Source organism: Ambystoma mexicanum, chromosome 2p (assembly GCF_040938575.1).
Source record: "Ambystoma mexicanum isolate Mex_15411 chromosome 2p, UKY_AmexF1_1, whole genome shotgun sequence".
In the NCBI taxonomy this organism is placed as follows: domain Eukaryota; kingdom Metazoa; phylum Chordata; class Amphibia; order Caudata; family Ambystomatidae; genus Ambystoma; species Ambystoma mexicanum.
In genome coordinates this window covers 1,379,051,248-1,379,065,902 of record NC_090923.1, presented here as the reverse complement: position 1 = coordinate 1,379,065,902, position 14,655 = coordinate 1,379,051,248, and the positions used below count along the sequence as shown (strand labels likewise).

Here is a 14,655-nt window from a genome sequence, read left to right as displayed (position 1 = left end):
TTTGAGTATCTCGTAAGGCCATTTGGTTTATGTAAGGCACCTGCAACTTTCCAGTTCTTCATGAATGACATCTTTATTGACATTTTGGACCAATACATAGGGCCTCATCATGAGTGTGGCGCTGCCTGGGCTATTAGCCCTACCGCCAAACCCCCCTGCACTATGAGCGCCGGATCATGGGTTTAGCAGAACGGTAAGTCCCCATTCCCCATTGAGCCCATTCTGGAATTTTCCATTCTCCATTGGGCCCAATAGGGAATGTTCTGCACTAATTCCGGCGGTGGTAATATTGCCAGCTGTAATATTACTGCCGGCAGTAATAGCGTCGAAAATCAGTAAAATTGCAGCATATTTGCCCCCAGCTCAGAGCTGGTGGTAAATCTGCCAAGCCCTTGATTTGGCGGACCCTTAAATGTGGCAGTAATAGTGTTACCCTGCATTTAAGGGTTACCGCCAAACTCGTGATGAGGCAGATAGTCATTTATACAGATGACATATTGATATATTCACCATCATACCAGGAACACGCAAAAAACAAGTGTCCTCCATCCTGCAGCGATTGTGTGAGCATCATTTATACGTCAAGGCGCCGAAAAGAGTGTTTTTAACATAGCTGAGGTTGAGTTCCTGGGATATATCACCAATCACGGGGATCAGATGAATCGATCTAAATTGAAAGTTATCGTGAATTGTCTGACACCGGTTTTGACTAAAGCACTCCAGTAATTTCTTGGTTTTGCCAATTTCTACCGCCAATTCATTCGTTCTTTTTCCTCAGTGGTTTCACCTCCCACTTCTTTGATCAGCTCCAAGGTTCCTTTTGTCTGGAATGCCGCTGCACAGTCATCTTTTGGGTTCCTAAAGAAGGCTATCACAATGGCATCGGAGTTACAACACCCGGATCCTGAGCTCCCATTCATTGTATAGGCAGTTGCCTCTAGTATCGCTGTGGGTGCCATCCTTTCCCAGGAATGTCACGAAACTGGTGTGGTTAATCCGGAGGCATTTTTCTCACAGAAATTGGCACCTTACGAACAGAAATATACTGTCACGGAGAGGGAATTGTTGGCATTAAAAGATGCCTTCGTGTAATGGCGACACCACTTGGGTCTGGGGACTAAACATCCAGTTGCTGTGTTTTCTGATCATCGTAACCTGCAGGCATTTAAGACTATGAAGTGTTTAACAGCATGACAGGCCCGGCAGCATGCCTTTTTCACACAATTTGATTTCCCTATCACTTATCGACCTGCTCGCCAGATCGCCAAGGCTGATGCACTATCTCACCTTGACGATGGTGCTGTTGCTTGTCATTCTGAACAACTCAGGCTGTTCGTGGATCATGTGGTTTGCAGTTGTATAGCACAACCACTGTTGAAAGGACTACTGCAGGACTGGGGGGTGTAGTAACCCAGAGAAATACTGGAACTTAACCTTGACATTTATAACGGTATACCATTCATCGAGGGGATGTTGTATCTGCCCACTGAAGAAACCTGCATAAGAGCATGCAGGCGGCTCACCCGGGCACAAAGAAGACATTGGAACTCCTCCGCAGATGGTGCTCGTGGTCATCTATGCAACGAGATGTGGTGGATTACGTTTCATCGTGCTCTGTATGTGCGCAATGTAAGTCGTCGCCAGGTAAACCTGTGGGTCTGTTACGTCCTCTCCCTGTGCCTCACAAATTGTGGCACATGATGTCCATGGATTTTATCATCAAGCTTCCTACGTTCCAGGGTTTCAACATTCTTTGGGTTATTGTAGACTACTTTACCAAGGTTGCTTTGTTTGTTCCTTGCACCGTCATTTCGGCTCCTGTACTTGCAGATCTATACATGTGACAGGTTTTTCGTTTCTTCGGTCTGCCCTCCATCATCATCACTAACAGGGGCTCTCAATTCACCTCACATTTCAGGAAGGCGTTAAGTGCTGCATTTTTTATCGATGATAGGTTTTCCAGTTCCTATCATCCACAGACCAATGGCCAGACTGACCGTACTAATAGCACACTGGAACAATATCTCTGGTGTCGGTGTTTGCAATAACAGTCATTGTGGTTGTCTGTGCTGCCTTCTGCTGAATTTGTGTACAAGAATGTGTTGCATTGTTCCATTGGTGTTTCTCCGTATTTTGCCCTATACGGACAGCATCCTAGGTCCGTTCCTTTGGATCCAACACTGTCCTTGAACAATCCGGCTGCTTCAGCGTGTGCCCGGGATCTTGTGGCCGTACAAGCTGCTGTCCATGCACAAATGAAAAAAGCATGGCTCCATACTAAACGGTTTGCAGATCTACATAGGTCTCCTGCCCCTGTCTACCGTGTTGGCATGCGAGTTTGGCTGTCTACTAGGAACCTGAAGATCCCTGGGAAGAAGTCTTTGCTTCCGAGTTATATCGGCCCATATGTCGTGGCTGGTGTCATCAACCCTGTGGCTGTGCGGCTGACGTTTGCGTCCAGTTGGCGGGTGCACCCTGTTTTCCACATCTCGCTCATCAAACCTTGTCTTTTTGCCACACGCTTACGGGTTCGTCCTCTTTCGGTCACTGTGCTTGGTTCAGAGGAATACGTGATTTACACTATTCTGGCCGTACATTGGCGTGGTTCTGTTCCCTAATACCTAGTCGACTGGAAGGATTCCGGTCCTGAGGACAGGACTTGGGAACCTCTTTCTAACATTCATGCTCCTCTTCTGCTTTTCCGTTCCCATGCCTCCAGGGGGCTGCTGGGGCCTTTGGGGGATGGTACTGTCATGCCTGCTGGTTAACGGGGTCTGAAACAAGCAGAGTGGTTTCCATCTACTTTCAGAACGGCTGCCAGACCGTTCCATACGCAGTGGAAACTGTTGAGCAGGTTGTCTTGGCGACATTGTGGTTCTTGAAGATGTCAGGCAACTGTGGTTTGCATGCTTCCACAACGTCACATGAACACGCAGCGTCTCGCAAGCTCCATATTTAATAGCAGAGCTGTGTTTCAATGAATACCTCAACACCTCCAAACGAGCAAGGTCCCCCATTAGAAAAAAAAAAGACATGCCACACACACATCCATATGCAGGCTTACAGAGATGCTGCGTCAGCATAACAGAGTGACATTCTCAGACATTACATCATATGTTATACCTTCAGCATCCAGCCCCTTTTCAAACTCTCTATTCAGCCTTTAATTCTTTTGTAGCCTTCTCTTGAATTATTTCCATTCCAACCAGCACCACAACCGGTGAAACGAAGGGAACGAGAGAGAAACAGATATGTAGATCTAGATATGGCTTTTGACTGCATGAACATGGAGTCACTGTGGGAGTCACTTAAAATAGGAGGCCCGAGGGAAGGTGCCTCTGGAGATATTGTAGGCACTTCATGATTTTACTTGTGGATACTTCTGTGAAGATCCTGTTGCTGGCATGATATGCATTGGGCGCTGGAACTGTATAGGAGTCTCCAGCTAGGATTACTAGGAATTCAATTAGGGAAGTGAGGGAGACATTTTGGGGTGTGAGAAGGGAGGCAATGTAGGGAATACCCAATGAATCCCCCATGCTGTCCTTGTATTTGAAAGATAAGGATGGATAGATGATACAGGATTATGTGGCATCAAGTACACAAAAGGAGGCAGGGAGTTATGAATGCAGTTTAAATTGTGATCCCTCCATGCATGCTATCTAACTGCTAAGTGGGCAGTGTAGGGCGGGACTCTGTGGATGTAATAATAAGAGCATTGAGACTGTGTTGCACTTCTTGCACTTTTCTGTGCATTATCGTGGATGGAGATGGTAGAACCTTCCTTTGGTCAAACAATATTAAACATGCTATCAGGAAGTCCCATGCCTGAGGCTTCGTGAAAAGACTGGAGGAATGGTGCGGTGCTGTTCCATCTCCTCTGCCGTGATATATGGCCCGGAAGAGCTGCACAGAGTATTCCAAATGATCCTCAGTTCATAACCAGCCTAAACAGTATCCCTTCGTACTAAAATCCTTACATCCGGGACAAATAGATGTGTCTAGGAGGCAACAAAGGGGTTCCCATGAGAATGGATCTGTTAAAAGACACCCAGTGGTAAGTAAAGTAGAAGCAGAAAAGAAATATCCATTTTGTCCTTGTGTAAGGACTGGGCCCCAGACTAACCCTTTTTGTTTTTTAAAGAGAGCACAAGGTAGGGTGCTAAGTCGGCCAAACTTATTAGCACATAGACCCCTTTATTGTATAGCAAAGTTGACCCATTAGGGCTAAAAGGCAGATCCAAGAATTCCTTTACACCAGAAGGGAAGGGAAAAAGCAAACCTAGGAATGTTCAGTGTTTTTCAATGGAACAAAGAGCAAGCAAATGCTCCTTTAAATTAATGGACTGCCAGGCTCCTGCAGTGGTCAGTCAACAAATAAAGAGTCATGGTTCACAAGAAGGCGGAATCAGAGTCTAAACGCCCACTTATTGGCCTAATGGAATCAGGTTCACAGAGCCCCATGAAGTGAAGAGCTTCCATTGCTTACCTTCTGGGCATCAGACAACAATGCACGCTAAACCTCCCACAATGCCGAACAGAGACTGGGGCCATCTGATTCCAGGATGGCACATGCGGTAGATAAAACTTAGGTAGCAGATACATGAAGGGCCTCGCTGGCATATCCAAACAAGTGGCAACAGTGTAGTACTGCAATGTGAGCGCCAACCACAACACTCGCATACAAGTCCACATCAGCTGTTAGCCATTGTGTCTTAAAGGAAGAAGGTGCTTACAAGCAGGTGTGTAAAAGGGAGCGGGAAAAACAAAGGAGTGTGGGAGTCAGGAACAGGAGGCAAGCAGAGGTAGGCAGTGCATGGCAACGTGGAGAAGAGGAGATGGAGAAGGAGTAAGGTGCGGTCCAAGAGGGAAAGGGAAGCAGTCTGTAGGGAAGGAGAAGATTATTAAGAGAGAAGGGGTGGGATTAAGAAAGAGGAAAGAAAGAGGAAAGAAGCAACCTGAAAGGAAGGAGGAGATCACCAAGAGAGAAGGAAGGAGAAGAAGAGGCAGAGGAACCATCAATAGAGATATGAAAAACATCAAGGAAAGAAAAGAACCTGCAACAGGTGGAGGAGTAACACAGAAAGAGGAGGAGAAGATCAAAGACGGAGTAAGAGGAGGAATTAGCAGTGCAGAACATCCAGGAGGAATGGAGGAAAGGGCGCAAGCTACATTAGGAGGAGGGGTGAAGGTCGCATACTCATTTGCTAATAAGGGAAGATGATCAGTAGAAGCAATAAGAGAGAAGAAGGCTTGTCTATGTACAAACCACAAAGGAGACTCCTGGCATGCTGGCTGGCTCTTACCCAGGAAGATCTCTGGCAGCCTAAATGGGGTGTGTGTCTACGAACCTTGTGGCCCCCGTATGTCCTGTGATGGATCTCACAATGTCTGACACCTGACCCCCATTCAGACACTCTAAGACACCAGAGGCCGTGGTCTGAGCATCTTCTCTGGCGAGCATGCATCATCCTGACGTCCGTGAAAGCCAACATCGACTACCCAGAAAGAAGTGCAGAGAACTTCCCAGAGACTGTGAACGACTCTCTGTTTCCCCACCTAGGGGGCAGCACCTAAGGGAAAAACCTCAAGACTATAGTAGCAAAGAGAAGCATAATGTGCTCTGTTCTATTTAACTCTTATTTGGCAACCTCTGTTAAACCCCAAAACCTAATTTTCCTTTTGTTAAAATAAAGACCCTCAAATAATATCTTCTGGTCTCGGATTGTCATTTGGTCTCACGACCCTGGCTAAATCTTCCCCTTCAGAGAGGCTAAGTTCCATCTTGATCTTCTTTGCACATAAAGGTCTCTGCCATTCCTAAACAAATAATTATTTTCTTTTTTGATCTGAGTTAGGGATACTTTTAGCTACGGGGTGAGTGTCGATCTATGGGCGGGGGTGAAATGGATAACTTAGCTCACCACCTCCATTCTTTCGCTGATACCAATGCCTAGTCTAACAATGTAGCATTGAAGCTCATTGTCCCCGCCCCCTGTTTAGAATAACTCATATTGGTCCTCATTACGACCCTGGCGGAGAGGGGTTTACGCCAGCGTAATGCATGGCATACCTCTCCGCCCTACTACGAGTTCCCGTAGCGCCATGGTGGTTTTTTCGCCTGGTTTTTCCGGGCGGAAAAATCCATAGCGCTACGGGACCTGTTGTTAATTACGCCACCGTAATTTACGGTGGCGTAATTAACGCCTTCCCCACTCCCATTATACCCTATGGGGCAAAAATGGGAATGGGGAAGGGTAAATGGGGATTGGGGACTTACCGCCCCGCCAAGGTCGGAATGGGGCGGTAAGTCCGCCAACCCCCATGGCGGAGTTGGCAGCTCTGCGCCATGGACCATGGTGCAAATTGCACCATGGTCCTCCGCCAGGGTCGTAATGAGGGCCATTGTGTTTTCTAATGCTTCATACAGGCATCAACCTCTCTCTTCAACCCATTGGTTGGTATTCCCTTGGATTGGGCTTGCCAATAAGTATTCTGAAATCAGTGTCTCGCTCATTCCATTGTTTTACTGTCCCGTGTTTGCATTAAAATCTCCCTGCAGAATTATTCAACGTGTGTCTCTACCCTCCATCAATAGACCGAGTTCTTCCATCATTTGTTCCCACTTGGCTTTTTCTTCTCCATTTTTCCATGGTAGTATGTAAACATTTCCAAAACAAATTACTGTACTAGGAAAAACATGGCTCGTGGATTCAATTCCCTGTATGTACGTATTTTGGAACATATTTTTCCCCTTTGATTGCATGTTTGAAGTACCCTTGACACCCATGATCCTGAGGGGACTCGCGTCATGCCTCCATCATGAGGATTCTATCATTATTTGAAAAAACCTTGCTAAGTGCTTGCTGCTGAGAACTGTGCTTACACTGTGGGTGAAAATCCTCAAACTCCAAATCAGTTTTCTTCCTAGGGATGAGAAAATGTGCACCATTACGGTGAGTAATATTAACAACAGTGCTGTGAAGCAGGGTAAGAAGCACTATATAAAACGAACTATCATAAGTCACAATGGGCGTTGGATCCTGCTGTAGTCAGAGTGTTTGAGAGAGAACCGGAATCCATTCCAGGGTGACACAGCCTTGATAGCAACAGGCGCAGAGGTCTTCCTTTTCTGTGGCTATGCTACTGAGGGCAGGGGATTTCACAGCAGTGTTTATGGGGGGAATATTGTTTAAATATTTCGAACTGGCCTGGAGTCCCTTACTACACAGGGTGCTAGTGCCATTCCAGTTTGCCCATGACACATCCTTCCAATAAATATTTTGGGTCTTTGGCACTTCCTATTTTACATGCTTTGCACCCCCCACACTCATTCTGGATATTACCTTCAGCCTCACCATCCCATCAGAGACAAGAAATTAGGTGCCTGATGAGGAGTTCACCCTATCTATACATTAGACGTCTTGTGTGAGTGAATGAGTTAGATGGTCAGTGAGTATATAATGGGTCTTACATTGCTCGCCTGCACAAATGTAACTCGGGCCCTCATTACGACCCTGGCGGAAAGGGGTTTACGCCAGCGTAAACATCGCCGACCCTTTCCGCCTGAGTACGAGGTCCCTTAGCGCCATGGTGAGTTTAACGCCTGCTTTTTGCAGGCGTTAAAATCCATGGCGCTAAGGGACCTTGATGTTAATTACGCCACCGTAATTTACGGTGGCATAATTAACGCCTTCCCCACACCCATTATGCCCTATGGGGCAAGAATGGGAATGGGGAAGGGCAAAATGGGGATTGGGGACTTACCGCCCCGCCAAGGTCGGAATGGGGCGGTAAGTCCGCCAACCACCATGGCGGAATTGCACCCTTAGCGCCATGGACCATGGTGCTAATTGCACCATGGTCCTCCGCCAAGGTCGTCTGTGTTGATGCCTCACTTGTAGAGTAAACTTGACAGCAATGAACACAGCCATTTTTCACCAAATTGGGCCTCCGTTTGGAATGGTTTCTTTGCACTACTATGTATTTAATATTACTAGTCTCAGCATTAACAAAAAAAGCAAAATGTCAGTGCAGTAAAACTTCATAACCGGTAGTGTTCACAAGAAAAATTAAGAATGGTGACAGGTGAAGTCAAGCTATCATTTGCAACAGATTTGTCTGTACCTGTGCTATATTCTTGGTCAGTCTGCTTCATGATTCCCACAGCTTGGTCACTCAGAGAAGACACATTTCTCTCCAACTCAGCCAGTTGTTGGTACTGGGATCGCGTCTTTGGTTGCGCTGCCCATCTCTTCAGCGTACCATTGATCCAGTCTATGGGAAAATGAAGATTGTCTCAGCATAAATGTACATTACCATCACTTCCCCTTTCAGTGTCATCTGGCTGGGGCTGCCTTTCAGCCTGGCCCTCAGACTTGCTTTCTGGGGACCACAGGAAGCAGATCTCGGGCATGACCAGGCTGTGCCTGAGGATCCTTGGGTTGACTCAACGAGCTGCCTGGGTGTGAACTCATCATCGGCTCTTGCATATGAAAAGTGGAGACCCTTTCTAGGTGACCAAGAGTGGAGCTGAAATGAGCATGAATTTGCGGGGCCAAGTAAGGTGTAAAATTAGCAAGTACACAGACCATTCGAAGGGTTCAGTACCCTGATATCAACCAATATTGCACCCCACCACCTCCAAGCCAGTTAAAATGCATGCAAAAAAAGTGATGGATGGAAAGGCTTGAGCCAACACTGGCATTCGATTACATTATTGATTTGCTTGTGTGCGGGATTTGAGAAGGGGGAAAGCATGTGATATCAGTCGTGACCATTCCCCCAAATGGAGCAGTCCACAGTGAATTGCTAGGCCACAACCCTTCTGCACACAAGTACACACCCAACCCTGCTCCATTTTCTGTGATTATACCAGAAAAGGTCAAATATGATGAAATAGAAAGCTACCAGGAGGAAATAGCATTGGTAAGAAGAGTGGCACATATCTCCATCCATCCCTTTTGACTTTTCTAAATGCAGCTCCCTAAGTGGGAAGGATACGTCCAGATGAAGGCCTGTGGGTTGCTGGGCCTAATGGCTGAAGTGGAACCTCAGTGAAGAGGCACAGGTTGAAATGTGTCTGCAGTTGCTCCTGTTTCCATCTAATAGGACTGTGGCCTAGCAGCTCAGGCCTGGTGTTGTAAATGATTGCCGCTCAACTAAATAGATGATGGGATGACATTCTGCCCAGAAGAATTTACAATGGTTAAGAAGCAGTGGCTCAAACATTCGCAGCAATCACTGATTGCTTTTCTGAGTGAGTCCCCCAAAGTGACAGTGGAGTGCTTTGGGAGGTCAGTTTACCAGAATGCCCGGGGTAGTGGAAATGGCATCACATGGCACATGAAGTGACATCACATGACTATGACACAGATTTTATCACCAGATGTGGTGTCAAATGACCTTTTCCCCTTTATGCCAGAATTGCACTTTGGGCTTTTCTGCTACTGTGATAATAATTTAGCGAATGTTGAAATAGAGCTGCTCCTCACTTCAGCTTTGAGAAGGGTTTTATGGTCCCAAGGACCTGCGTTTCCCTTTTCCCTGCCACATTGAAAGGACTCACCCTACTGTTTTCCTGTTGGCTTCGGTCAGGGGATCTTGGGTCTTCATTTCCATTCATTAGGTTAAAATCAAAATTAAAGGGCCTTTGGTTAACCCACAAGGAATACGTATGGCAAGACGTCCACATATGCTGATAGAAGCATCCCTCTGGTGAACCCTCAGGCTCGAAGGACTTGCACCAGCGCAAACCCTGACATGAAACCTGTCTGGGCCGTGAGGGTCAGACACTCCAATTGCTATGAGGCTGCTGGATGGATGGCCCTGATTCAGTCACTATTTTTTGGCAGGACTATCCTGTTAAACTCTGTTTTGGGGTATGCTTACTCTAGACATATGTGTGCGGTACTGTAAGTTAGATGTTTAGAAGCAAGGCGCTATCTTACTTCCTGTGTTTCCGGAATAGCATGTCCTGAGCATCTAAAGTACTCTCAAGATTTGTAAGCCTTGCACAAGTAGACTTCTCTCTGGGTGCAATACTGCAGGTGTTTATCACTCTAACCCAGAGAGTGATATTCTGCTAATTAATACACTGTTCACCCCTTAGGGGACTCAGTGATGTTGACAGCAACATGCTCTATAAACAATGATAATCCCTTATTTAATAAATAAAATGTTACTCACCATAGTGACTGAAGTACTCCTAGTCCATAGTCCCCTTTCCGCCACACTACACAGGAGTCCCTGCATAGGGACGGGCCGAAACCCTTTTGTACTTGCAAAAATGTGCTTTTCCCCTTTAAATTTAGAGCACACGGAAGTGCAGCTGCGTGCGTAACCATGACCCGCTAACCCCACCCACCGGCCCCTCCCCTCAGTCCCCTTTGTAGCACAGGGCACGAGACCACCGTCTAGTCTAGTAACCTTTTACTATGTGGGGTGAATGGTGCGACATATGGGCGAAAGAAGACTATAGAGTAGGAGTCTATCAGTCACTACAATGAGTAATTTTTTATTACTCCTTAAGCCCCGTCCCTTTTTCCCCCCTACTACAGGGGAGACTTCAACACGCCCCCTATGAGGGAGGAGGAAAATATGGTACAGTCTATTTGCAAACAGGTTCTTTAAAACTACCTTTCCAAAAGCAGAATTTGACCTAGCGCTTGTGTCAAGGCAGTAATGTTTACAGTAAGGCGAGGAGGTACCCAAGCCGCTGCTTTGCTAATCCCGGCCCCAGAAAGCTTGTCTCTAGAGTATATATATGGTGCTGCTGCAGTATCAAAGACGACTGCTTCCCAAAACATGTCTTAGTGAACGAGCAAATTGCTGCACCCATTCCAAATGAGGACACGACCTGTGGGTTTCTAGTGGGGGCGCCTGTCTCTTTATTATGTGTTTGTGCACTCACTATTCAAGTATTTTCTATAAAGCAGTATTATTTTAGCTATTGAAAGCCACATTAAACTCAGAGTTGCACCAACTAGAGCTGAGACGTTAGAAGGTCTGTGTAATGGAGGCTACATGCTGGTGTGCAGAATGACATCGCATGGACGCTGGCATGCAGAACCTTGGCGTCATGGAAACGCCACCTGGATACCACTGACTGGCAAAACATGGTGCAGCTGGTGACAGAGCAGGATCCTGCCCACAGTAAGTCTCTGTGGGAGTAGGGTAAATATAGGGCAGTAGAGGGAATTGGGGCTTGGGTTAGGGTAGGGAGAGGGGGGTGTACATAGCTAGAGGAAATAAGATGGGGAACAGGGGTGGCCCCACTCCGAAAGTGAACAGCGCACCACTATGGCAGTGCTCACAAGAGACAGGCACTCCAGCGTTTTGCTGTGCAGCTAAAGGGCATCAGTGATTAGAATGTTGGAGGGATGTGCCATCATTCTTTCCTCTGACATTCTAACCTAGATCCGAAGGTGTATGATCAAGTGCCTACATTTTAGACTAGCTCGAATCACAACTTCACCACTTAACTGCGTGTGATCCTAGGCAAATCTTTTTTCTCACCGTGGTTTACCGGTCAAAAAAGTATTGTCCATCACAGGACACTATTAACAAAAAAAAGTCTCAAATATAGTTTGAACATGTAGGGTTGCTATATTAATATCAATAATTGTGACCCCCTTAATTGCAAATCACAAAGTTATTTGCCTCTTGGATTACTCATGGCATTTGCTTGTAATGTGCGTTCCCATGATTCCCTTGAGTATCAATGACTGATGTCACGCTGTATCACATTTCTGTGATGCCTCTTCTGGTTAAACAATACTTATGCAATTTTGGGGGACTGTGCATCCTTTAGTGCTCAGGGCCAGGTAATCTTTAACGCACACCTGATACCATTCAGTAATTGTAAACAATAACCTCAACGTATTTGCGCGAGTTACAAAGTTAAGCACTGGTACCAAGAAGGTGTGAAGACACACATTAAAATTGAAATAAAGCTGTGCCGACATCTTTGGTCTAACATGTAATCAGAGACTGGTTCCATATATTCCTGCAGTCCTTAATTGGATATGCAGTCTCTGATTCCATATTTTATTTATTGTATTGTTTAAAGCACAGACCTAGCTTGAGAGCATCGCAGCACTGTTCAGAGAGTGGGCAGCCAGCATTTGGGCTGGCATCTTTTAACAGTAGCGCAGTACTGTGAGGTCTGGGCATCAGTATGTGCATCCATTGGAATTAGTCCTGGGTCAGGTGTTGTTGAAAGTGCCATGTTTTGAAAGATCTGCGAAACTGGTGAATTGTGGGGGCATTTTTATCCAATTCAGAGGCGCTAGCCACTAGTAGGAGAAAATCAAACATTGTTATATAAAGTACAAGTAAGCTTGTCACTATTGTCTGACATTTAAAAAAAAAACATTAAACTGAGGTTGTATGTTGTGCTTAATGCGGAGACCAGCCTCTAAGCGCGGGACTAGGATTAGAACCTGTGATGCGCTCATTGTCTTGCTTCCAAAAGAAACAGGTTGCCCCTGAGCTATCCTGACACTTGTGTACGAACCAGATACACCAGTACAATGACCAATAGTAACTTTTCTGTGCTATCTAAACCCTTAGTAAAGAGCCACTTCAGCCACCACAAAACATCTGTATGAAAGGTGATGGATATTTGCTGCTATGAAGCTGCTCGCGGGTTCCCTTCAGCCTCTTGATGTCCAAGCAATACAGAATCCGAGCACAAAACCACGAAAGATCTTATCACATTGTTTTCCTTTTGTATAGAATTGGTCACATGCTAATGATTATATAGCGGTGAATAAAAAAAATGAATATACGAAAATGTTTAAATGTGTTAAACTGTGCGCTTTGAAAAGACTTTTTAAAAAAAATAAATGGCACCCTTGTAAAACTCAATAATAGTGCCTGCGGCAGCCAGGTGTGTTCGCTGTGGTACAATATAAGATAATTGTTACAGTGGCCCATTGTAGGCACACTTATAAATTCCATAAAGGGCACCGATGTACTTTTCATCAAGAACTCGAGTGTCCAGTTGACTAAAGTGTTCGAGGAAATAATAGGCTGTAAATAAGAGAACACCAAACTATTCAGTAATGCTCAGTCCGAGATTAACATTCGCTTGCACGTGTCTCTTTATATATATATTTATTTCTCTTGTTTTTTCTTTTTTTTCCATTGAAAAGGAAAGGTGACAGGTTCAGGGAAAGAGTGCCCTCATAACTTGGCACTCGTGTACAGATCTGAATGATATCCTTCTTTGTTTATGAGGAAAGAAGAGTTGTCGAACGCCTGCTCCCACTCTCACCACATATAAATTTAAAAAAAGAAAGCAAACCGCAGCCGAACAAAATAACGGTGATCAGTCCCCGAAACGCCAGGCAAGAGCCCGCCTTACCGCTTAAGAATCGGTAGCCTATGACCCCGTCCACGTTGAAGTCCCAGTAGCTGCTCTGCAGGTAGGATGCGCTTTTCTGCAAGGCAGGGAGCAGCTCCTCCAGGGGACACAGACCGCTTGCTGTCCAGGGGACTAGGGCCAGCAGTAGCAGCACTGGGGCCGCCGGTGGCATGGCTTGCGGCAGGAAGCAGGGCTTCCTCCCAGCCCAGGCAGAAAGAAGCAGAAGGAGCAGGATGTGAACGCAGTGCCGGCAAAGAGTCCTCGCCCCTAGAGCACACATGAGCTCTGGCCTCATGAGCTCTGGCCTCAGTCAACACACTAAGTGCTGCGGGTTTATCCGCGTGCCACGCTCACCATTTCCAGTGGAGCCAAAGTGCGCGAAGAGGCGGGATTCAAGAGCGTCGGACCGGCTGACTGCATTTTCTCGGTGCGAAATTGAAAACCGGGAATCAAGGAAATTGGGCATTTGCGTGGACCTCTATGTGTGTGAAGTACCCCTGAATGTTGACATCTGTAGGAGCAGTCCAAGATGACCTATTGCTTAACATATGGTGAAAGGATGGGGCACCTGTGGAGGCAGGCAACAAAGAGTGGGCACACAAATCCACACAACCACCTTCTCGCATGCAAACCGCACACACTTCACAGCACTGCAACAACAAACAAACAACACATAACTCGCACTGACAGCACATGAGGACTCGCATCGATCCGATATTCGCACCCAAGCTCAGCGCACAGTGAAAACCGAACTGAAGCTGCCAACAGGACATCACTTTCTATCATTTCACCAAAATGCCAGGGGTTGCGGAAGTAAGATCACATAGGCCTTGACCTCTGATGTCATCACAGGAAGTGATGTCATTTGACCCCACCACGCAGTGACATCACAGGAAGTGATGGAATACAACCTTTCACCACTTGGCAAATCAGGAAGTGGCATCACATAGCATTGTTTCTAAGAACACTAGGAACAATATGGTTACGATATCACTGTAAAGTGATATGCATTTCATACAAGAATGGATCACCAACCGAATCATTAATATCAGCGCGTATAAGCCCATTTACCAAATTACTGTGAATGCAAGCAGACGTCCAAGGCCAAACGATAATGATGTGTTATTCTTCAGCACTTATGCTTAAGCGCTTCATTAAGAACAAATATACATACAATATCACCCAACCTGTATTGGTACTCATGTATCATCCTCAGCAGGATGAAAGGGTGATTTGACCTTGCCGGGTGCTGAATCTGCAACCTGCAGATCGCACACACATTGCAG

The 14,655-nt window shown here is 46.1% G+C and overlaps 1 protein-coding gene across 2 annotated transcripts in view; it reads right to left on the bottom strand.

Moving 5' to 3' along the window:
• The window catches only part of LOC138567513 (UPF0764 protein C16orf89 homolog), a 280,249-nt gene extending 266,684 nt beyond the window's left edge, over nucleotides 1-13,565 (bottom strand). For both annotated transcript variants that reach the window (XR_011302232.1, XM_069645783.1), the window contains exons 1-2: nucleotides 13,370-13,565; nucleotides 8,128-8,277 (exon numbers count right to left, since the gene is read on the bottom strand). Coding sequence is in view for 1 of the 2 variants with exons in the window: in XM_069645783.1 (XP_069501884.1) it covers nucleotides 8,128-8,277; nucleotides 13,370-13,541 (322 nt within the window). In the remaining variant the exon portion in view is untranslated. The remainder of the gene's footprint in view (nucleotides 1-8,127; nucleotides 8,278-13,369) is intronic.
• Nucleotides 13,566-14,655: the final 1,090 nt, after the last annotated feature.